This window comes from Schistocerca cancellata, chromosome 10 (genome assembly GCF_023864275.1).
Source record: "Schistocerca cancellata isolate TAMUIC-IGC-003103 chromosome 10, iqSchCanc2.1, whole genome shotgun sequence".
Lineage (NCBI taxonomy): Eukaryota > Metazoa > Arthropoda > Insecta > Orthoptera > Acrididae > Schistocerca > Schistocerca cancellata.
In genome coordinates, this window is record NC_064635.1 from 52,600,573 (window position 1) to 52,623,651 (window position 23,079).

General features: G+C 43.4%; 1 protein-coding gene across 2 annotated transcripts in view; it reads left to right on the top strand.

The window, feature by feature from the left end:
• The window catches only part of LOC126106787 (organic solute transporter subunit alpha-like), a 108,698-nt gene that overhangs the window by 61,529 nt on the left and 24,090 nt on the right, over window positions 1–23,079 (top strand). Inside the window, exons 3-6 of one of the 2 annotated variants that reach the window (XM_049913170.1) lie at window positions 3,975–4,126; window positions 6,649–6,887; window positions 9,132–9,228; window positions 19,304–19,556. In XM_049913170.1, coding sequence (XP_049769127.1) covers window positions 3,975–4,126; window positions 6,649–6,887; window positions 9,132–9,228; window positions 19,304–19,556 — 741 coding nt within the window. The remainder of the gene's footprint in view (window positions 1–3,974; window positions 4,127–6,648; window positions 6,888–9,131; window positions 9,229–19,303; window positions 19,557–23,079) is intronic. The other variant, XM_049913171.1, reaches the window with a different exon arrangement.

Consider the following 23,079-nt stretch of genomic DNA (forward strand, 5'->3'; position numbering starts at 1 on the left):
CTGACGCCAGGAATGTGTCAATAAAGTTTCCCCTTCCTGGGACAATGAATTCACGGTGTTCTTATTTCAATTTCCAGGAGTGTAGAACGTCTTTACAGATTGTTGGACAAGTCCAGTTGGCGAGTTAACTGAAACCAAAACTATTAAAATAATTAAAGCGTCGTTTCTAAGTGTTGTCTCTACGGGCAATTGCCCACCATTGGGACGTCATTCCAACATTCAAGTGCTGACGTACGACATAAGACATGGAAGACTTGTGTCATACTGGTCGTCTGCAGCCAGGAACAGTAACTAATGAATGCTATGTGCACTATTTGATCAAAGGTATCAGGACACCTGGCTGAAAATTACTTACAAGTTCTTGGTATTGCTGAAATTCAATATGGTGTTGGCCCACCCTTGACGATAGCTTCCACTCTCGCAGTCAGGTGCTGGAAGCATTCTTGGGAAATGGCAGCCCATTCTTCACGGAGTGCTACACTGAGGAGAGGTATCGATGTCGGTCGGTGAGGCGTGGCACGACGTCGTTGTTCAAAACCACTCCAAAGATGTTCTATAGGATTCAGATCAGGACTCTGTGCGTACCAGTCCATTACAAGGCCGTCCATTATGAAGAGATACTCGATCGTGTTGAAAGATGCAATCGCCATCCCCGAATTGCTCTTCAACAGTGGGAAGCAAGAAAGTGGTTAAAACTAAATGTAGGCTTGTGCTGTGATGGTGCCACGCAAGAACAACAAGGGGTGCAAGCCCCCTTCATGAAAATCCGAATTTTACTTTTGGCACTACACACGCTGGCAGATGACGTTCGCCGGGCATTCGCCATACCCACACCGTGATATCGGATCGCCACATTGAGTGCCGTATTTTGTCACTCCACACAACGTTTTCTCACTGTTCAATCGTCCAATTTTTACGCTCTTTACACCAAGCGAGGGGTCGTTTAGTACTTATTGGTGTGATGTGTTACTTATGAGCAGCCACTTGACCATGAAATCCATGTTTCCTCACCTCCCGCCTGTCATAGGACTTGCAGTGGATCCTGATGCAGTTTGGAATTCCTGTGTGATGGTCTGGATAGATGTCTGCCTATTACACATTACGACCCTCTTCAACTGTCGGCGGTCTCTGTCAGTCAACAGACGAGGTCGGCCTGTACGCTTTTGTGCTGTACGTGCCCCTTCACGTTTCCACTTCACTATCACATCGGAAACAGTGGACCTAGGGATGTTTAGGAGTGTGGAAATCTCGCGTACAGACGTGTGACACAAGCGGCACCCAATCACCTGACCACGTTCGAAATCCGTGAGTACCGTGGTGCACCCATTGTGCTCTCTCACGATGTCTAATGACTACTGAGGTCGCTGATATGGAGTACCTGGCAGTAGGTGGCAGCAAAATGCACCTAATATGAAAAACGTATGTTTTTTTTTGGGTGGGGGGGGGGGGGAGGGTCTGGATACTTTTGATAACATAGTGTACATATACTAGCTGATCAAAAGCGTTCGGACACCTGTTAGTGGACATTCATATGAGGTGTGTGCTCACTTCACCTTTATGACGGACTGAACTTTGCTGGAGACTCAGTGAGGCGTCTGAATGTCTGTGGAGGAAATGCAGTTCAATCTTTCTCAAGAGCCGAAACCAGAGGACGTAGTGAAGTTGGACGCCAAGATCTGAACCGAGGCTGATGTTCTCTCTCATACCAAATGTTTTCTGGTTCAGACCTGTTCGCCATAGAATGTTGTTGGCCACAAACTGTCGCCTCACAGGTGCAGTTTCATGACAGGATGCATTGTCATGCTTCTACAGTCCTCATCTCGTAACTGTTCCTTTACCATCCACAATACACAATCCTGAAAAATATGCTCATATCCTTCCACATTCAGGGTTTTCTTGGGCACAGTAAGGGGATCACATTCGAGTCAAGACAGACACCTCTATACGGTAACACCCCGTCCTCTGTACTTCACTGTTAGTACACAAGATGCTAGATACAATTCTCCAGGAATTGGCCAAACCCAAATCCTTCCATTGGATTGCTACAGGGTATAGCGTGATTCATTACTCCAAATCACACTTTTCCAGTTATCCACTTTACAGTGTTGACTAAGGAAATGTGTAACTTATGAGGACCTTCTCGGACATTGTACCCCATTCTTCTTAACTCCCTAACTCCCAATGCTAGCTGGACTGCTGGTAACACTTTGGCACTCACGAGTGACTCCTTCTGGTGATTTCACGCGATTTTTTACAACCACCTACCGCAATGCTCGACGATCCCTATCCATCAGTACACAAGGTAGGCTGGTCTTGGTGTACCTTTGGCTGTTCCTTCGCGTTTCTACTTCACAGTCACATTACCAGCTGTCTATTTGGGCAGCTTAAGAAGGGTTGCAGCTTCCCCAACGGATTTGTTACTCAGGTGACATCCAGTCACTAGTCCACAGTTGAACTGACTAAACTCTCCTAACTGACCCATTCTCCTGTTACTGCTTCTCTACTGACAACACAGTACATCCGCCTGCTTTTATAGTGGTCAGTCCACCTGTCGGGACATCTAGTTGTCAATTCTGCATTACGTAGGAGTGTCCAGATACTTCTGACAAGAGACTGCATTATGGCTGGGATGTACCCTGAGGAGAGTGCAGCAGAACTACTTTTTGCATTTTTGTAGGCAGCTAGGAGGATTGTCACTGTGTCGACCGAGACGTTACTAACTGCCCCCGCTAGTTCAGGTTCACTTCCTGGCGCCAATTAGGAGCAACAGCTCAAACCTCCCCACTGTGGTGCGCGAAGAAGGTGAGCTAGGGAACACATGGCTGGGAACCTGGACGAATGACATCGAGTTCTCTTCACCAACGAGTGCAGGACTTGCCTGATGTTCGTCATAGAAGCATGTGGAGGCGGCTGTTGTCAATTCAGTTTTGATCCCACGGGTTGAGCACAGAGAAGGGTCAGTCATGTTTCGTGCCAGAGTCATGTACGGATGTCTCATAGATATCGAGGTTAATTTAAGGATCCTTAACCTATTTTGCAGGCCTACGGTGAACGTTACGTTGATGGGTTCGTCTTTCAAGAACACAATGCTCGACCACATGGCGCTCACTTGGTGAGCTCTTTGTTGTAGATGGCTGGAATGAACCAAATGGGGCGGCCTACGGTATTTGCTGATGTGAACCCGATTAAGCATGCTTCAGGCCAGTTGAAACTTGCAGTTCGTCAGTGTGGGAATCCTTCTCACACTTTGGATGACTCTCAGAGGGTCGCTGCCGATGACTGGAATGGCGTGCCCAGCCACGAGCCGACCACCTTGTGGACGGCGTGCTGAGCAGGACACAAGCTTGTTGCAGCGCACAGAGCGGGGCACAATGATATTGAAACTTACCCAATAGCGGATTGTAATTTCACAAATATGCAAAAATTTGTACTTTCAAACAGACTGCTCTTACTTTGCACATTGTTTTCTTTTCATTTAATATTAAAGATTTTCTTCTCAATTTCATAAAATTAGCTGTTACATTCCATTTTCACTTCCAGACTAAACCCAGAAACTATCACAGTTATCCAAGGGGTACAAAAAGTTTTTTCGAGCAGTTTAGAGTATCTGTCTGAAACGTCGACTCTCAGAATTTTGAGAGCGCGGTTCTCTGTAATGTACAGCCCCTCTTTAACGCATGTAGTTCTTACGTAATATAGACTGCGTCATTTCATTTCACTTATTCGAAGCGGAACAAGGTTATATGCCGTACTCATACTAAAGCTTTCATTAACAATGGAGACGGAAGTGCCATCATTCAATAAAAAGAAACTGGGCGTGATCACCAGTACAGTCGATGAGAACAACAGTGTATATAATATATACACATAGTCATAAAATTCCAAAATTCTTCTTGAAATACCCAGTAGTTACGTAGATATCTGACACAAAGTATTATCTTTCTTGATGCATGGTGTGTTGCTTCTGCTTTCAGACCTGACACCACTGCTCAGCGTGGCCATAGCAGTCTCCACAGCGGCGGTGGTGTCCGTGTGTGTGACATACACGCTCAGCCTGAGGCACGTGCTCACCAGGACTGCCCCACAGTTACGAAGCCACACTGCCTGGGTACTGACCATCCACCCGGTCAGTCATACTCTCTTCTTGTCTACCTCAGCTCTGATCATGCGTTCCCACAACAGAATCAGATAACCTATCGAAGACTGGAAAAACTGTTGCAAATAAGCTTGTTAAAGAAGGCATTATGATAACTTACTGGAATGTGGTACACCAGTAGAAATTACGTTGTTCTTCAAAACCTATGGGGAGAGAGAGAAGGAAAGGGAGAGAGAGGAAAAGAATGGGAGTGAGAGTAAGGGTGAAGGGAAGCAAAGGAGGCAGGAAGGGAGGAAGCGAGAGAGGAAGAGAAAGGAAGAGAGAGAGAGAGAGACACAGACAGACAGAAGAGAGAGAGAGAGAGAGGGGGAGAGGAAGGGTGACAAAGACAAAGAGGAGGACAGGGAGAAGGAGAGGGAGTGACACAGGTAGAGGTGAAGGTGGAGAAAGAGGTGTGGTAGTATGGTAGCGTGGAGTTGTGGAGATGTGAAGGTGTGGAACTGTGGAGGTGGAGGTGTGGAAGTAGACATATGGAGGTAGCTGTATAGATGTGAACATGTAGATTTAGATGTATAGAGAGAGAGGGACTTGGTGAGAGAGATGAAGGGAAAGGAGAGGAAGAGAGAGAGAGGAGAAATAATAGCGAGGTGGGAAGGGAAGGAATATAGGAAGTGGCAGATATTGGGAGAAAAGAGGAAGAGACGAAGGAATGTTGGACAAGGCTCTTTGTCAAAGGGGAAAGGTTGGCGAGGTGTTGCAAGTGAAAGTGAAAGTATTTAAGAAGAAGGAGAAAGAGAAGGTTGAAGAAACGTGAGGCTTGAACAGAGGTAAAGGGGAGTTGAAGGTAGAAGAGAGGTGAAAGTGAGGGATGACGGTAAAGGTAAAAGAAAGGTGAGAGAGAATGTGAAAAGATTAGAACCAAAGAAAGGTGAGAGTGAATGCAGAAGAGATGTGAAGGTAATGGTAGAACTGTGACATGGTGGAAGGGCTTTGATGATAAAGGTGGAAGAGAGAATGGTGAAGGCAGTTTGGAGGTAACATTGAAGGTAGAATAGAGGTGAAGGTAAAGGTGAAAAGTGAGGATGATGTGGAAGAGGGTGGAAAATAAGGGTAGAAGAGAGGAGAGGCTGAAGAAGAAATTTAGGCGAAGGGATGAGAGATGAGAGTGGAGGTAGAAGAGAGGAGACATAGGTGCAAGTACAACAAAAGTGGGTGTGAAGGTGGATGAGAGGTGAAGGTGAAGGAGATAAGAGTTAATGAAAAAGCAAGGCAAGGTAAAAGTAAGAATGAAGATGAAAGAAGAGAAAATGCGGGGCAGAAGGAATCGCAAATACCAGTGTATCATTTGAGGAGTAGGAAAAAAAGAAAACAAGAAAATAAAATAAAATGATACAACCTGAAAATGTTAGACATGAAGAAAAGCACCTAAAGAAAAATTGAAAGAAGGAAGATAAAATAAAAAAAGCAGAAGTTTGTGTAAATTGAAGGTGGAGGGGGGAGATCTATTTACGAAATTTCAATCACCAACTTCCTCTTCCAAATGTGAAAATATTTTGTTGACATCTACCTACATAGGGAGAAGTTATCAACATAATAATATAAGAGAAATCAGAGCTCGAACGGAAAGATTTAGGTGTTCCTTTTTCCTATGCGCCATTCGAGAGTGGAATGGTAGAGAGGTAGTATGAAAATGGCTTGATGAACCCTCTGCCAGGCACTTAATCTTGAATTGCAGAGTAACCATGTAGATGTAGATGTAGATGAAAGGAAAGGAAAGGAAGGAACTATTGATGTCAGCTACATCGGGACTTTATATGGAATCACTGGCAATGAGTGAAAATGTGTGTCGGATTGGGATTTGAGCCTAGGATCTCCTGCTTACTACGCAGTTGTGTTAACCACTTGACAATCTGGACAAAGTGTTTAATCCAAATGCACGGACTAACTTGGTACACTCCCCAGCTGACCCACATTCCCCAATAGCACCATCTATCCACAGTGGCTGTCCATGTCCTTCATGCTCACTAATGACAGAGTCCTACAGGAGGTCGATGGGTCTGCAGATAGGTAGTGATAGGTGGGTGTGTGAATCAGCTGGCGAGCATGCCTAGATTGTCCGAACATTTGCAATAAATACTGTGTCCAGATAGTGCAGTGATTAATACAGTTGCCTAGTAAACAGAAGTTCCTGCATTCGGTCCCTGCACACATTTTCATTCATCGCCCCTCATTCTGTGTAAAGTTCCAACGGAGCTGACATCAATAGTTCCTTGCATTTACTTTCCTTCCTCACCCCTCCACCTTCGATTTACATAGATATCACAACTGCAGATTCCAAGTGGTATCTGTTCTTCCAGATACATTCTTATAAAGAGAGTTTGTTGTCCTGGTGGATGGTTTATACAGCACTCATGGGTCTGAAGAGCAAGTTAAACGGTAACGGTAACCACATACTGATAATTTATGCGTGTTTTAATGATGTACCATTAACTTCTCTGTGTCAGGCTGTTGTCCAGCTTAGCTGCCTAGGCTACAGGAATATGTGTTGGCAGGTAGCTGCAGTGCTGGCCTACCTGTCAGTGATGATCCCACGTGCATCCTTCCTGGTCGACGTTGGCATCCAGGACCTGTACGCCACATGCCTGTATCAGATGTTCTGCCTGCTGGTCGCCTACTGCGAGCAGGAGGGCTCCACAGACCAGCTGCACGGGGCCATGATCCAGCTCAACACGGGGCCCCTCTGCTGCCTACCCGGATGTCACTGGTTCTGCAGACCTGTGCCACTAACCCGGTACGTCTCGTCTATTTGACACACTGGGAAAGGCGACCACTCAAAGATCATGCCTCAGATAAACACATGGGACATAAAATTGGTAACAGTGAGAAGACATCTCGCTAATACTGTGTAACGCCACATCTAGCCTTCCGTTCAGCAATAAAGGGAGACCACAATCTTCAGGTAACCCATATCAAACTGAAGTCACTAACCGATGATTAGACCCCACAGAGCTACCAAATTACAGAAGTGTTGCCTAATATGTTCCAGCTGCTGTTCAAAACAGTACCAGACATTTTCTATGGGAGTGTGGTTGGGTGAGACAGGTGACCAATGAAAGTGTGACAGGGAGTCATGGTGTCCATCACACCAAAAATGTATACCTCCAGCTCTATGAACACAGTTGTTGTCATCATGAGATTCTTGACAGTATACTCATCATGAAGATGCAAAAAGAAAGGCAACACTTTGTATATCTCATTGTCATATCCATCTTGACCTAGGCCCTCCACACTCTGCTATACCAGAACAAGTAATGGACACCCGACAACATTATGTTCCGTCCCACACCGTTGGTTGGAGACTAGCCAGCTGCCAGACTGGGGAGTCACTGTCCCATATGTAGGCTGTCATATCCATCTTGACCTAGGCCCTCCACACTCTGCAGATTCAATAGTTTATCTGGCTGCCAGTGCTCTCGGCACTTTACATCATTTGAATAAACGTACAACTGTGACTTTTGGACTACACTACACACATCCAGTCAGCTGCAGTGCACGTTCTGTGTTGTTTGACCCCTTGAAAAGCCTCTCCAAAACACTGAATCTCTCTCCAAGTCGTCACCATACTCGATGGCAACAGTCATCCAGGAGTGTGCAGAAGCATGATCCATCACTGAACACAATACGACATGAGTCCATGCTCCCTGGTCACGGCACAGCCGTGTACATCGTGGTGTAATGGCAGCCTACATATGGGACAGTGACTGCCCCATCTGGCAGCTGGCTAGTCTCCAACCAATGGTGTTGAATGGAACATAATGTTGTCGGGTGTCCATTACTTATTCTGGTATAGCAGGAGCAGATGTGAAAGGGATACAGTGTGCTTGGTACACGTTACTGCGATCCTTCCTTGAGGTGGTCAGATGAGGTCAGCCAGAACCTTGGCGAGTATACCTGCCCTCATATTCCCATACGCAATGACCACATCCGAATGCCCCAACCAGCAGGCTACATAGAGACCAACAATGAGGCCCCTTTCAACCTCTTCAGCTGCTGGTAAATCTGTCTCCACTAGTATATCGAATCTCCATAACTTTCACAGTGTTTATTCAACATCTGGCATTGTTCACGCCCCTTATATAACGTACCAGGCCTGGCAACAACACTAACGCACTCTGGTGGCCGTTCTTCCTGTAACAGAAAATCAACTCTAATCATTTACAGACTCGCCGATACTGTATAGGCATACGAAGTTACATTGACATCTGTCTGCTGAGTGGTTCACTGTTTTTGTCCAGGAGTTTAGGCTTGCCCTGTTTTCGGTCCTGCAGGTGTAACACCTAGCACAATGATCTGTTACTGGTTGTTTATATTTAATAAATGAAGTTAATGTAAAACTTCCTGGCAGATTAAAGCTGTGTGCCGGACTGAGACTCGCACTCGGGACCTTTGTCTTTCGTGGGCAAGTGCTCTACCACCTGGGCTACCCAAGCACGACTCACGCCCCGTCCTCACAGCTTTACTTCTGCCAGTACCTCGTCTACTCCCTCCCAAACTTTACAGATGCTCTCCTGCAAACCTTGCAGAACTAGCACTCCTGAAAGAAAGGATATTGCGGGGACATGGCTTAGCCAAAACCTGGGGGAAGTTTCCAGAATGAGATTTACTCTCTGCAGCGGCGTGTGCGTTGATATGAAACTTCCTGGCAGATTAAAACTGTGTGCCGGACCGAGACTCGAAAGAGTAGAGCACTTGCCCGCAGAAGGCAAAGGTCCCGAGTTCGAGTCTCGGCCCGGCACACAGTTTTAATCTGCCAGGAAGTTTCATACCAGCGCACACTCCGCTGCAGAGTGAAAATCTCATTCTGAAGTTAATGTAAATTAGTTATTCAAGTTGGATATCATAACAACTCCATCAACAAATAAATTAAATTCCTGGAAGTATGTGCCTAACAAATTGAGCACTAACTATATGAATAACAGACTGAAGAGCAAAGAGTAGAGACAGTGTTACGCTAAATGATCTCTCTTTGTTTCAGGAAGACACTCTTGCAGCTACGGATCCTGGTGCTACAGCTACCCATAGCGATGTGGATCCTGTACACAGTCTGCTATGTACTGTGGGCGGAGGACGAGGTACCTAGCGTTTTGTTTAGCTTAAATTTTTCTTCCATACAAACGGTGTAGCGAGGTCCTGGTACATGCCACTGCGTTAGATGCGTAATAATTAAAGGTGATCCCAAACTAGTTATGAAATTATACACAAAAAGCAGAAATGCATAGTGAGAATAGAAATCAGTCACATTAGAAAAGAGTGAGAAAGTACAAACAAAGTTTACAACACCATACTGGAGTCACACTTCCAACATACTAACCCGTTTGTTTCGAGAAAATAGAGTGCAAATTGGCTTCATGACTGAGAACAATGTAATATCATGTCTTCTACACAAAATAGACATGAACCAAATATATATCACGTCAGATGTGTATAAAGTATGTAGCGAATGTGATAAATTGAATGTTGGGCTAACGGGGAGAAACTTCAAAACGAGATATAGAGAACATATTTATGTTAGTGAAGCCAGTGCCTCAGGATTCACTACACATTTAAAAGAATACAAGCATTCTGCTGACGACAGTAACAAAAGCATCATCAGAGAAAGGTAGATTATTAAATATTCTAGAAGAAATTGAACTATCCATCATATGACAAAACAACTGGACAACAATTTAACGAACAAGAATAAGATGTACATACTAAATTTCAACATTGTTTTAATCGAATAATTTTGGTTTCCAGTCTATGTACCACATGTAAAATTGTCCAGTATAACGCGATACGTTGCATTATTTCGCAATTTTACACCATTTTTATATTCTATCTTCATATACGAATTGTCAAAAATTTGTAATTTACATATTTGAATGTATGTCACAGACATATATATATATATATATATATATATATATATATATATATATATATATATATATATATCACATCGCAACACTGTAGTTATTTCAGATTCGAAAAGTGTTATTTAATCTATTGAAAACCCAAAATATAACTGTGATACAAACATATATATAGTTGAAATTCTTCATATGGTTGATGCAAGGGAATGACAAAGAAAACGTCTCTTTTTTCATTTGGATTTCTCTTCAATCAGGCATCATGTACTGTAGAATGAAGGGCAGATCAGCTTCCAAAGTCAACAGTTACAGCAGGAATTTTATAGTATGGGCAAATGGTATGCATCGATGCAAGCTTCTCTCTCACGTAAACTTTGGTTCCCAGACAAAAATTTTTCAACGAAATTAGTAACTATTGTAATTCGGATGCAGTCAAGTCATGGATATTTCCTAGTCCATCTTCACCAAATAGTTATCTCGAATTTTCCTTATTGTGACTGTGAGAACATCTCCTACACAGACCTAAACCATATTTAATTCAGTTGTCCAAAATACAGTATGCATATGTAGGTGGTTATGGAAGACTTAGAGAAAGCGCACTTACCGCTACCTTGTGGTTTACCAAGTATCCTTCGTGACAACCCCATATGTAAATGTATAACACAATATTTAAATTTGTGACATCAGTTCATATTACACTACAGGTTAAATCAATCACACTTAGACGTTCTGGAAAGGAATATTAAAAAACATATTAGTTTCTTATTTTGCCATGTTTCATAAATGTAATATGAGTGGGCTGTGTGGTACTACTTACCAAATGCCAAGGGAAAAAAATTTAAAAAATATATATGACCTTAAAAATAACAAAATACAAGTAATGTAGACTCTTTGGTATGTCACTTCCATCTTTACACTATGTAACAGTTATGTCAAACGTTATCAAGAATTGCCATGGCCTATTATTTGACAGAAGTAACATATGTGACAAGCTGTGTACTATGTTATACGATACAGTTCAGATTCTGCCATATTAAATAACATGCGTGTCATTGCTATAGAGGTACACAATGTAAAAGGACTTATATTACTGTTACTATATGTACAGTTATCATTTTGTAGAAATCGAACTACATACAGTTGTTTGTTCCTATATATCAAATGCCACTGATGATGAATTGTTAATCTGGAAGCCTTAGTAAATAAAACATTTCTAGTGCAACTCATAAATAAAACTTTTCTAGTGCTGCTCATGCAGTATAGAAAAGGTCCTTCATAAACATTTAAAAGCTGCAGAGCGCCATAAAGAAGAAAAACACTTGCTAATGTTCTGCAGAATTATATTTATTTGATAGGGAACCGGCTTTCGGATTCTCAGGTCATATTCAGGTGACATACAGGTGACAATTGAATGTCAGAAACACAGGTATTATTTGTACAGAATATATGAAAAAAAGAGTGTTTACACAGGAAAACATTACAAAATTACATTAGCTAAAAAAGTGGCAAAAAAGCTTTTATGTTGAGATACATTGAACAAATCATGAGAAATAAGGCGAATTTACGGTTTGAATCCAGTAACAAAAAATTAGTTTAACAAAAGGGTATATGGAAACTGAGGATGGCGTTCTGTGCCACGAGTTTGTTGATTTGTTTTCTGTAGGGTAGTATTTCCCATTCTACATCATACAAATGGTTTGCTGCTGAAAGATGATCAGCAAAGGTCGAATTCTTCTTCCTGATGTTCATGTAGCCTAATTGCCACAGCTCTGCCTAGCTGGCCAACATACACTTTATAACAAGGCTTGCAAGTAATTTTATATACAATACTCTATGTGAAGGGCTGCAATTTTTCTTTACTATTGAACAAAAATTTTGATAGGGTATCGGTATAATAAAGTGCAGGTCAGGACTTTATACCTTTTTTTCAAGATTGCCTGAAAGATTCCCAATATATGGAATTTTGCAACTGGCTTTGTAACTACAGAGGGCTGTTGGTGTAATTTTACCCATTTTCTATTTTCGTAGAATATTATCAATCAGTGCAGAGCTATAGCCATTGCCAGAAGTGATTTATTTGATGGTTTGTAGTTCTGTTTCAAAGGCTCGATTGGATAATGTAACAGATATGACACGACGCACCATTGAATGGAAGACTGCATGTTTGTGGCTGTGTGGATGCTGGAAGCCTGCAGAGATTACTATATCAGTAGCTATATTTTTTTCTGTAAGCGCTGAATATGTATTTTCTTATATTAATATCTATATTAAGGACCAAGATATTCGTACAACAGCCTCCCAGCTCCAGTGTGAACTGAATTTTTTTATAAGTTCAAATGCTGTAGTGATGTATCAAATCGTAGTGGTACGGGTTCACAAACAAAGAACATCATCGATATGTCTGAACTAGTATATAATTTCCCAGTTCACTGGCACTTTCAGTAGGAAAATTGTTCAAAATTGTCCATAAAAATTTAAGATAGTGTAGGACTAAGAGGTAAACACACAGCTAGGACATCAGATTGATTATAATATTTGATTTGAAACTAGCAGTAATCTGAGTACTATCGATTATGTCATGTAATTCTGATGGATTTACTTTGGATTTGTGTGAAAGATGTGTTATGTGTTTATAGAGTCATCAGTAGCAACATCTGTAAACAAATTAGTGACATGGAACGATACTGGTTTGGAACTGGATGGCGTTTTGGTCAAGAAGAGCCATAGGTTTAGAACTGGTTTTCTTTTTAATGACATAATCAATCTCTTTCCCTAGTAGGTAAAATAGAATAGAGAAGGATGACACTACTGGGCGTATTGTAACACTATCTTTATGTAACTTGGATATGCCATATAATCCAGCATACGACTGTTGGTTTCAGATGTATTCATTCGGTATCCATATTCCAGCTGGCCGATTTCTGGCGTTTTCCCTCGACATTTATTACAGCAGATCACTTGCACTTTTCATGTGAGTATTTACAGTGTTTAGTGTTGTCAGCTGCCACTGTGTGTTTATCTCCCGTCTTTTGTTTGTGTTGCTTGTGTGGTTTGATATTTCTCATTTGTTGTGTGTCTGTGTGTGTGTATGTATTTTGTTATGTGTGAATATGTCATTATTTGTGAGATTGCTTTTTTTTTAAAAAATCTGTGGATGTGTTATTCATTATTTGAGTTGATAATTGTGTGTGTGTGGAATAAATAATTGATGGATCTTCCTCTTCCCACCCTTTCTCTCTCTCTCTCACCTCCCTCCGCATACCCGCACATGAATATCCACTTACATAAAGAAAGTAACCCACACATTAGAAAAATACACATACACAAAACAAACGAAAAATATCAAACCACACGCACCACACAAAAAAGATAAAAGATAGACACCCAGCTACAGCTAGCAACACTACACACTGTAAACACTCACGTGTTGATCACACAACGAAAAGTGCAAGTGATGTAATAAATGCGGAGGCGGGGGGGGGGGGGAGGGGGGGGGGTTCGGAAACGTCAGAAATCGGCCAGCTGGAATATGGAGACCGAATGAGTACATCTCCATGACCATATACATGGACTAGTAATATTGGAAATCGTAAGAAACACCAAACGATAATGAGAAAATCTAACATACTACCATGTTTGTAACCACAACATTATATATATATATATATATATATGTGTGTAATGTTGGGGTGTATATATATATATATGACTTGTATGCAACTGTATGCAAACTTGTATGCAAAAAACAAACTTCCTTTCATTTAGTTAGAAACATGGAACATACCTCCATGAAGTAATCTCATTTGTCCAAAGGAATTACATTGTTCAGTTTGTAGCGATGACATTGTTGGGGATTATTTTCTGGTTTAATTTAGTAGTCTGTCTGCTGTATCAGTTGCCACTGACGATAAGCTGTGTGCCCTAATACTGGTCTGGCAAATAAATATTTTTACATACAGCTCGTGCTGTACAGCAAGGCGTCTTTTCACAAATACACTGGTAGACAAAATTAAGAGACGGGTACCATTTTCCCGCATTTTTCCGAAACAAAAACACACAAAACTAGGAGTGTGGGTGTCATATGAAAACAGTGTGGCTCATGGAGTTGGGTAGATAAGGTTACGAATTCGTGTGGGTAACCCAACGCCAGCAGGAGGTATAAATGTCTATGTAGCTACAGCCTACGCCCGCTCTGCAGTACAGTAGAGATTGTTATAACCTTCCGTGACTAATGTTATTTCCTTTCTGTTTGTTTAGTTGAAACGAGTACACCTCATCGCTTAGACGACGGTATGAGATGGAGAATCATAGGAGGCTCGAGGCAGGGCAGTCTCGGCTCAGGTTGCAAGAGAACTGGATGTAACACCAAGTTTTGTCTCAAGTTTGTGGAAACAGTTTAAAACCAGTGCGGCAGTTACCAGAAGACCGGGATAAGGCCATAACAATCAATGACGACTGGAATTTCGTGCTTTCAGCGAAGTGCCAGAGGAGGACTTCAGCAACACAAATCTCTTGTGACCCTGCTGCCGTAACCAGGAAGATAGTTGCCAGAAGGCTGCATATTTAGACAGGGCTGTACACCAGAAAGCCAACTGTGCCCATCATACTCACATCCTCCCACAAAAGAGAGCATTTACAATGGTGCGTACAACACAGGCATTGGACACAGCTTCAGTGGGCTAATGTTCCCTTTATGGCTGAGTCCAGCTTCAGTTTATAACCTGATTCTGGGCGAGTCTTCATATGGAGGGAATGTCGGACACGACGCCATCCCCGCAACATCCGGCAAAGGGACACATATGGTGATGGAGATGTGCTGATTTGGGCAGGGATCGTACATGATAACCGCTCACCACTACATGTGTTAGTTCTGTGATTGCCCAGAGGTCCAGACGAGAGATCCTAGAGCGTTATGTGTGACCTGTCTGTGGTGCTGTTGGCCTCAGTTCATTTTTATGGATGATCAACAAGACCAGATAGAGCCCAAGTGGTTACTGAATATCTGCAAAGTGGGGACATTCACCGTATGACGGCTGACTAAATCACCTCACCTGACCCTATTGAACATGCTTGGGATGCTCTTGGAAGTGCAGTTGCAACATGCCGCACCAAACGCAGAACCATTCAGTTCTAGAGGAGGAGTGGATACGACTTCCACAGGCACTCCTGAACTCGCTTGTTAACAGTATGGCCATTTGTAGCCCATGCTGTGTGTCTGTCTGTGCGACCACACGCCATAATAACCACGTTCTCACAGACTAATGGCCATTAAAATTGCTACACCATGAAGATGACGTGCTACAGACGCGAAATTTAACCGACAGGAAGAAGATGCTGTGATATGCAAATGATTAGTTTTTGAGAGCATTCACACAAGGCTGGTGCCAGTGGCGACACCTACAACGTGCTGACATGAGGAACGTTTCCAACCGATTTCTCATACACAAACAGCAGTTGACTAGCGTTGCCTGGTGAAACGTTGTAAGGAGGAGAAATGCGTACCACCACGTTTCCGACTTTGATAAAGGTCGGATTGTAGCCTATCGCGATTGCGGTTTATCGTATCGCGACATTGCTGCTCGCGTTGGTCGAGATCCAATGACTGTTAGCAGAATATGGAATCGGTGGGTTCAGGAGGGTAATACGGAACGCCGTGCTGGATCCAAACGGCCTCGTATCACTAGCAGTCGAGATGACAGGCATCTTATCCGAATGGCTGTAACGGATCGTGCAGCCACGTCTCGATCCCTGAGTCAACAGATGGGGACGTTTGCAAGACAACAACCATCTGCACGAACAGTTGGACGACGTTGGCAGCAGCATGGACTATCAGCTAGGAGACCGTGGTTGCGGTTACTCTTGACGCTGAATCACAGACAGGAGAGCCTGCGATGGTGTACTCAACGACGAACCCTGGTGCACGAATGGCAAAACGTCGTTTTTTCGGATGAATCCAGATTCTGTTTACAGCATCATGATGGTCGCATCCGTGTTTGGCGACATCGCGTGAACGTAAATTGGACGCATGTATTCGTCATCGCCATACTGGCGTATCCCCCGGCGTGACAGTATGGGATGCCATTAGTTACACGTCTCGGTCACCTCTTGTTTGCACTGACGGCACTTTGAACAGTGGACTACATTTCAGATGTTTTACGACCCGTGGCTCTACCCTTCATTCGATCCCTGCGAAACCCTACATTTCAGCAGGATAATGCACGATCGCATGTTGCAGGTCCGGTACGGGTCTGTCTGGATACAGAAAATGTTCGACTGCTGCCTTGGCCAGCACATTCTCCAGATCTCTCACCAACTGAAAATGTCTGGTCAATGGTGGCCAAGCAACTGGCTCGTCACAATACGCCAGTCACTACTCTGGATGAACTGTGGTATCGTGTTGAAGCTGCATGGGCAGCTGTACCTGTACACGCCATCCAAGCTCTGTTTGACTCAATGCCCAGGCGTATCAAGGCCGTTATTACGGCCAGAGGTGGTTGTTCTGGGTACTGATTTCTCAGGATCTATGCACCCAAATTGCGTGAAAATGTAATCACATGTCAGTTCTAGTGTAATATATTTGTCCAATGAATACCCGTTTATCATCTGCATTTCTGCTTGGTGTAGCAATTTTAATGGTCAAATAGTGTATTTTGCAACCTGTGGTCTGGACCGCATTGGACTCTTAACCATTACTCACGCTAACCAATAGCATTTGAACTGCTGTTCTGTACAAATGACTGTCATACAATAAATCACACACATACCTATTTTCATTTATGTTTCTCCAGTATTTCCCCACATCATTAGAGTAAATGTTACCCACCTTTTCATTTTGTCCACCAGTGTACTTACATACTGCAGAGCACCTACCATAGAAGATTTTCACAGCCCATGGGACCGAGTGAGGTGGAGCAGTGGCTAGCACACTGGACTCGCATTCGGGAGGACGACGGTTTAATCCCGCGTCCGAACATCCTGATTTAGGTTTTCCGTGATTTCCCTAAATCGCTCCAGGCAAATGCCGGGATGTTTGCTTTGAAAGGGCACGGCCGACTTCCTTCCCTGTCCTTCCCTAAACCGATGAGACCGATGACCTCGCAGTTTGGTCTCTTCCCCCAAAACAACCCAACCCAACACAACTCTGCCTACAATCGAGAGGGGAAACTTATTTTCCAACTGCCCCTCGTACCTCTAACTTCTCGAATTTTCTCATTGTGGTCATTTTGCGAGAGGAGGTAACATGTCGTCAGACTCTTCCCAGAAAATATTCTCTCTAAATTTCAAGAGTAAACCTCTCCGTGATGCTCTCTTGCAGCTTCTGCCACTGGAGTTTATTGAGCATCCCTGTAATACTTTCTCGTCGACTAAACTACCCCGTGACGAAACGCGCCGCTCTGCGTTGGATTTTCTTTACTTCTCTCGTAAGTCTCACCTCATACGGAGCCCAAACTGATGAAAATTACTCAAGAATAGGCTCTTTGTAAGCCACTTCATTCGTGGATAGCTTGTATAGTCTGCAGACTGTCTCTCGAAGCTTCCAACATTGTGTACTACATATTCTAGAGGCTAATGCCTTGTCTATGCAACTACTCTCTTCTGTCATCGGCTGTTTGTTTCACTTGTAACTGTCACATCCTATCCTCTTCTCGATTTCTTCCAAATGCTTCATCCTAGAACGTCCTCTCCTTTCCCAGCACTTCAAGAATGTTAATGGTGAAAGTATTGTACATGATGACATGTTGTTGTTGTTGTGGTCTTCAGTCCTGAGACTGGTTTGATGCAGCTCTCCATGCTACTCTATCCTGTGCAAGCTTCTTCATCTCCCAGTACCTACTGCAACCTACATCCTTCTGAATCTGCTTAGTGTATTCATCTCTTGGTCTCCCTCTACGATTATTACCCTCCACGCTGCCCTCCAATACTAAATTGGTGATCCCCTGATGCCTCAGAACATGTCCTACCAACCGATCCCTTCTTCTGGTCAAGTTGTGCCACAAACTTCTCTTCTCCCCAATCCTATTCAATACTTCCTCATTAGTTATGTGATCTACCAATCTAATCTTCAGCGTTCTTCTGTAGCACCACATTTCGAAAGCTTCTATTCTCTTCTTGTCCAAACTATTTATCGTCCATGTTTCACTTCCATACATGACTACACTCCATACGAATACTTTCAGAAATGACTTCCTGACACTTAAATCAATACTGGATGTTAATAAATTTCTCTTCTTCAGAAACGCTTTCCTTGCCATTGCCAGTCTACATTTTATATCCTCTCTACTTCGACCATCATCAGTTATTTTGCTCCCCAAATAGCAAAACTCCTTTACTACTTTAAGTGCCTCATTTCCTGATCTAATTCTCTCAGCATCACCCGACTTAATTAGACTACATTCCATTATCCTTGTTTTGCTTTTGTTGATGTTCATCTTATATCCTCCTTTCAAGACACTGTCAATTCCATTCAACTGCTCTTCCAAGTCCTTTGCTGTCTCTGACAGAATTACAATTTCATCGGCGAACCTCAAAGTTTTTATTTCTTCTCCATGGACTTTAATACCTACTTCGAATTTTTCTTTTGTTTCCTTTACTGCTTGCTCAATATACAGATTGAATAACATCGGGGAGAGGCTACAACCCTGTCTTACTCCCTTCCCAACCACTGCTTCCCTTTCATGTCCCTCGACTCTTATAACTGCCATCTGGTTTCTGTACAAATTGTAAATAGCCTTTCGCTCCCTGTATTTTACCTCTGCCACCTTCAGAATTTCAAAGAGAGTATTCCAGTCAACATTGTCAAAAGCTTTCTCTAAGTCTACAAATGCTAGAAACGTAGGTTTGCCTACCTTAATCTTTTTTCTAAGATAAGTCGTAAGGTCAGTATTGCCTCACGTGTTCCAGTGTTTCTACGGAATCCAAACTGATCTTCCCCGAGGTCGGCTTCTACTAGTTTTTCCATTGGTATGTAAAGAATTCGTGTTAGTATTTTGCAGCTGTGACTTATTAAACTGATAGTTCGGTAATTTTCACATCTGTCAACACCTGCTTTCTTTGTGATTGGATGACATATCCAACAAATTTTCTCTCATCTTTTCCATTTCCTTTTATAATCGTTAACTTTCCTTAAGATTTCCAGACTGTTTATGTTTTCTTCAGGTATTGTTCAAATGCTGGGATGGTTCCTTTTAAAAGGCACGGCCGACGTCCTTCCCTAATCCGACGAGACCGATGACCTCGCTGCCTGGTCTCCTCCCCCAAACAATCCATCCGACAGCCCACGGTGCACGTCGTGTTGCAGAGGCTGCTGGACAGGGTGTGGCCGTACCTGGAGCCCCTGAAGGTGGGGTCTGTGCTGGTGGCGGGCTGGGGCACGCAGATGGTGGTGCAGCTGCTGGCGCGCCTCCGGCTGCCCGGCGGAGGCGACGCCTCGCACAAGTTCCTCGCACTCGAGCTCACGATGCTGGCGGCTGAGTTGCAGGGCGCCGCCGCGGACAGCGTCGCGGCGCTGTTCCCCTGCTCTGGGGCCTTCTCGCCGTCCTTCTGGAGCCGCAGTCAGTACCCACTAACGCCTCTTCTCTCTTCTGGGAGTGGGGGGGGGGGGTGCATGGAGGGGGACCTTTCAGTTATCGCGATTGGATAAAAGGCGCATGGGGTTCCCTGTACACTAGGTTGAGCATTTGAAATTGGTTTAGAAATATCTGGAAAACTATAAATCAGATTCAAAAACGGTCATAATTCACTGAGATTGTACAGGGTGTTTCAAAAATGACCGGTATATTTGAAACGGCAATAAAAACTAAACAAGCAGCGATAGAAATACACCGTTTGTTGCAATATGCTTGGGACAACAGTACATTTTCAGGCGGACAAACTTTCGAAATTACAGTAGTTACAATTTTCAACAACAGATGGCGCTGCAAGTGATGTGAAAGATATAGAAGACAACGCAGTCTGTGGGTGCGCCATTCTGTACGTCGTCTTTCTGCTGTAAGCGTTTGCTGTTCACAACGTGCAAGTGTGCTGTAGACAACATGGTTTATTCCTTAGAACAGAGGATTTTTCTGGTGTTGGAATTCCACCGCCTAGAACACAGTGTTGTTGCAACAAGACGAAGTTTTCAACGGGGGTTTAATGTAACCAAAGGACCGAAAAGCGATACAATAAAGGATCTGTTTGAAAAATTTCAACGGACTGGGAACGTGACGGATGAACGTGCTGGAAAGGTAGGGCGACCGCGTACGGCAACCGCAGAGGGCAACGCGCAGCTAGTGCAGCAGGTGATCCGACAGCGGCCTCGGGTTTCCGTTCGCCGTGTTGCAGCTGCGGTCCAAATGACGCCAACGTCCACGTATCGTCTCATGCGCCAGAGTTTTCACCTCTATCCCTACAAAATTCAAATGCGGCAACCCCTCAGCGCCGCTACCATTGCTGCACGAGAGACATTCGCTAACGATATAGTGCACAGGATTGATGACGGCGATATGCATGTGGGCAGCATTTGGTTTACTGACGAAGCTTACTTTTACCTGGACGGCTTCGTCAATAAACAGAACTGGCGCAAATGGGGAACCGAAAAGCCCCATGTTGCAGTCCCATCGTCCCTGCATCCTCAAAAAGTACTGGTCTGGGCCGCCATTTCTTCCAAAGGAATCATTGGCCCATTTTTCAGATCCGAAACGATTACTGCATCACGCTATCTGGACATTCTTCGTGAATTTGTGGCGGTACAAACTGCCTTAGACGACACTGCGAATACCTCGTGGTTTATGCAAGATGGTGCCCGGCCACATCGCACGGCCGACGTCTTTAATTTCCTGAATGAATATTTCGATGATCGTGTGATTGCTTTGTGCTATCCGAAACATACAGGAGGCGGCGTGGATTGGCCTCCCTATTCGCCAGACATGAACCCTTGTGACTTCTTTCTGTGCGGACACTTGAAAGACCAGGTGTAGCGCCAGAATCCAGAAACTATTGAACAGCTGAAGCAGTACATCTCATCTGCATGTGAAGCCATTCCGCCAGACACGTTGTCAAAGGTTTCGGGTAATTTCATTCAGAGACTACGCCATATTATTGCTACGCATGGTGGATATGTGGAAAATATCGTACTATAGAGTTTCCCAGACCGCAGCGCCATCTGTTGTTGAAAATTGTAACTACTGTAATTTTGAAAGTCTGTCTGCCTGAAAATGTACTGTTGTCCCAAGCATATTGCAACAAACGGTGTATTTCTATCGCTGCTCGTTTAGTTTTTATTGCCGTTTCAAATATACCGGTCATTTTTGAAACACCCTGTACCTCCAAGTATCGTTTCGGACCTCATTTTTCTCCACATGCGAGGCTCTCTTTCAGATTCTGAAGGTGGCAGGGGTAAAATACAGGGAGCGAAAGGTTATTTACAATTTGTACAGAAACCAGATGGCAGTTATAAGAGTCGAGGGGTATGAAAGGGAAGCAGTGGTTGGGAAGGGAGTGAGACAGGGTTGTAGCCTATCCCCAATGTTATTCAATCTGTATATTGAGCAAGCAGTAAAGGAAACAAAAGAAAATTTCGGAGTAGGTATTGAAACCCATGGAGAAGTAATAAAACCTTTGAGGTTTTAATGATCAGTAGTGTATTTTGCAACCTGTGGTCTGGACTGCACTGGACTCTTAACCATTACTCATGCAAACCAATAGTGTTTGAATTCTGGACCAACCTGTTGGAGCCACTGTTTGGCAGCGTGCACCAGGGAGTCATCATCTTCAAAACCTCGTAATTTTGCCAGAGACAGCAAAGGACTTGGAAGAGCGGTTGAACGGAATTGACAGTGTCTTGAAAGGAGGGTATAAGATGAACATCAACAAAAGCAAAACGAGGATAATGGAATGTAGTCGACTTAAGTCGGGTGATGCTGAGGGAATTACATTAGGAAATGAGACTCTTAAAGGTGTAAAGGAGTTTTGCTATTGGGGAGCAAAATAACTGATGACAGTCGAAGTAGAGAGGATATAAAATGTAGACTGGCAATGACAAGGAAAGCGTTTCTGAAGAAGAGAAATTTGTTAACATCGAGTATAGATTTAAGTGTCAGGAAGTCGTTTCTGAAAGTATTTGTATGGAGTGTAGTCATGTATGGAAGTGAAACATGGACGATAAATAGTTTGGACAAGAAGAGAATAGAAGCATTCGAAATGTGGTGCTACAGAAGAATGCTGAAGATTAGATGGGTGGATCACATAACTAATGGGGGGTATTGAACAGGATTGGGGAGAAGAGAAGTTTGTAGCACAAAGTGACTAGAAGAAGGGATCGGTTGGTAGGATATGTTCTGAGACATCGAGGGATCACCAATTTAGTATTGGAGGGCAGCATGGAGGATAAAAATCGAAGAGGGAGACCAAGAGATGAATAAACTAAGCAGATTCAGAAGGATGTAGGCTGCAGTAGGTACTGGGAGATGAAGAAGCTTGTACAGGATAGAGTAGCATGGAGAGCTCCATCAAACCAGTCTCAGGACTGAAGACCACAACAACAACAACGAGGGTCACTCCAAAAGAGATGCACACTATCTTTTTTTAATCCATCTTTTATTCTATATGTTTGAAAGTTTTACCGTGTGTAGATACAGCTTTTAGGAACAATATTTTCATTTCTCCACGTAATTTCCATCCCTCTCAACTGCCTTACACCATCTTGGAACCAACGCCTGTATACCCGCACGGTAAAATTCTGGACCAAGCTGTTGGAGTCACTGTTTGGCAACGTGCACAAGGGAGTCACCATCTTCAAACCTTGTTGCACGAAGAGAGTCTTTCAGTTTCCCAAAGATACGATAGTCACTCCCAAAGAAAGCAGGTGTTGACGGATGTGAAAATTACCGAAGTATCAGTTTAATAAGTCACAGCCGCAAAATACTAACGCGAATTCTTTACAGACGTATGGAAAAACTGGTAGGAGCCGACCTCGGGGAAGATCAGTTTGGATTCCGTAGAATTGTTGGAACACGTGAGGCAATACCGAACCTACGACTTATCTTAGAAGAAAGATTAAGAAAAGGCAAACCTACGTTTCTAGCATTTGTAGACTTA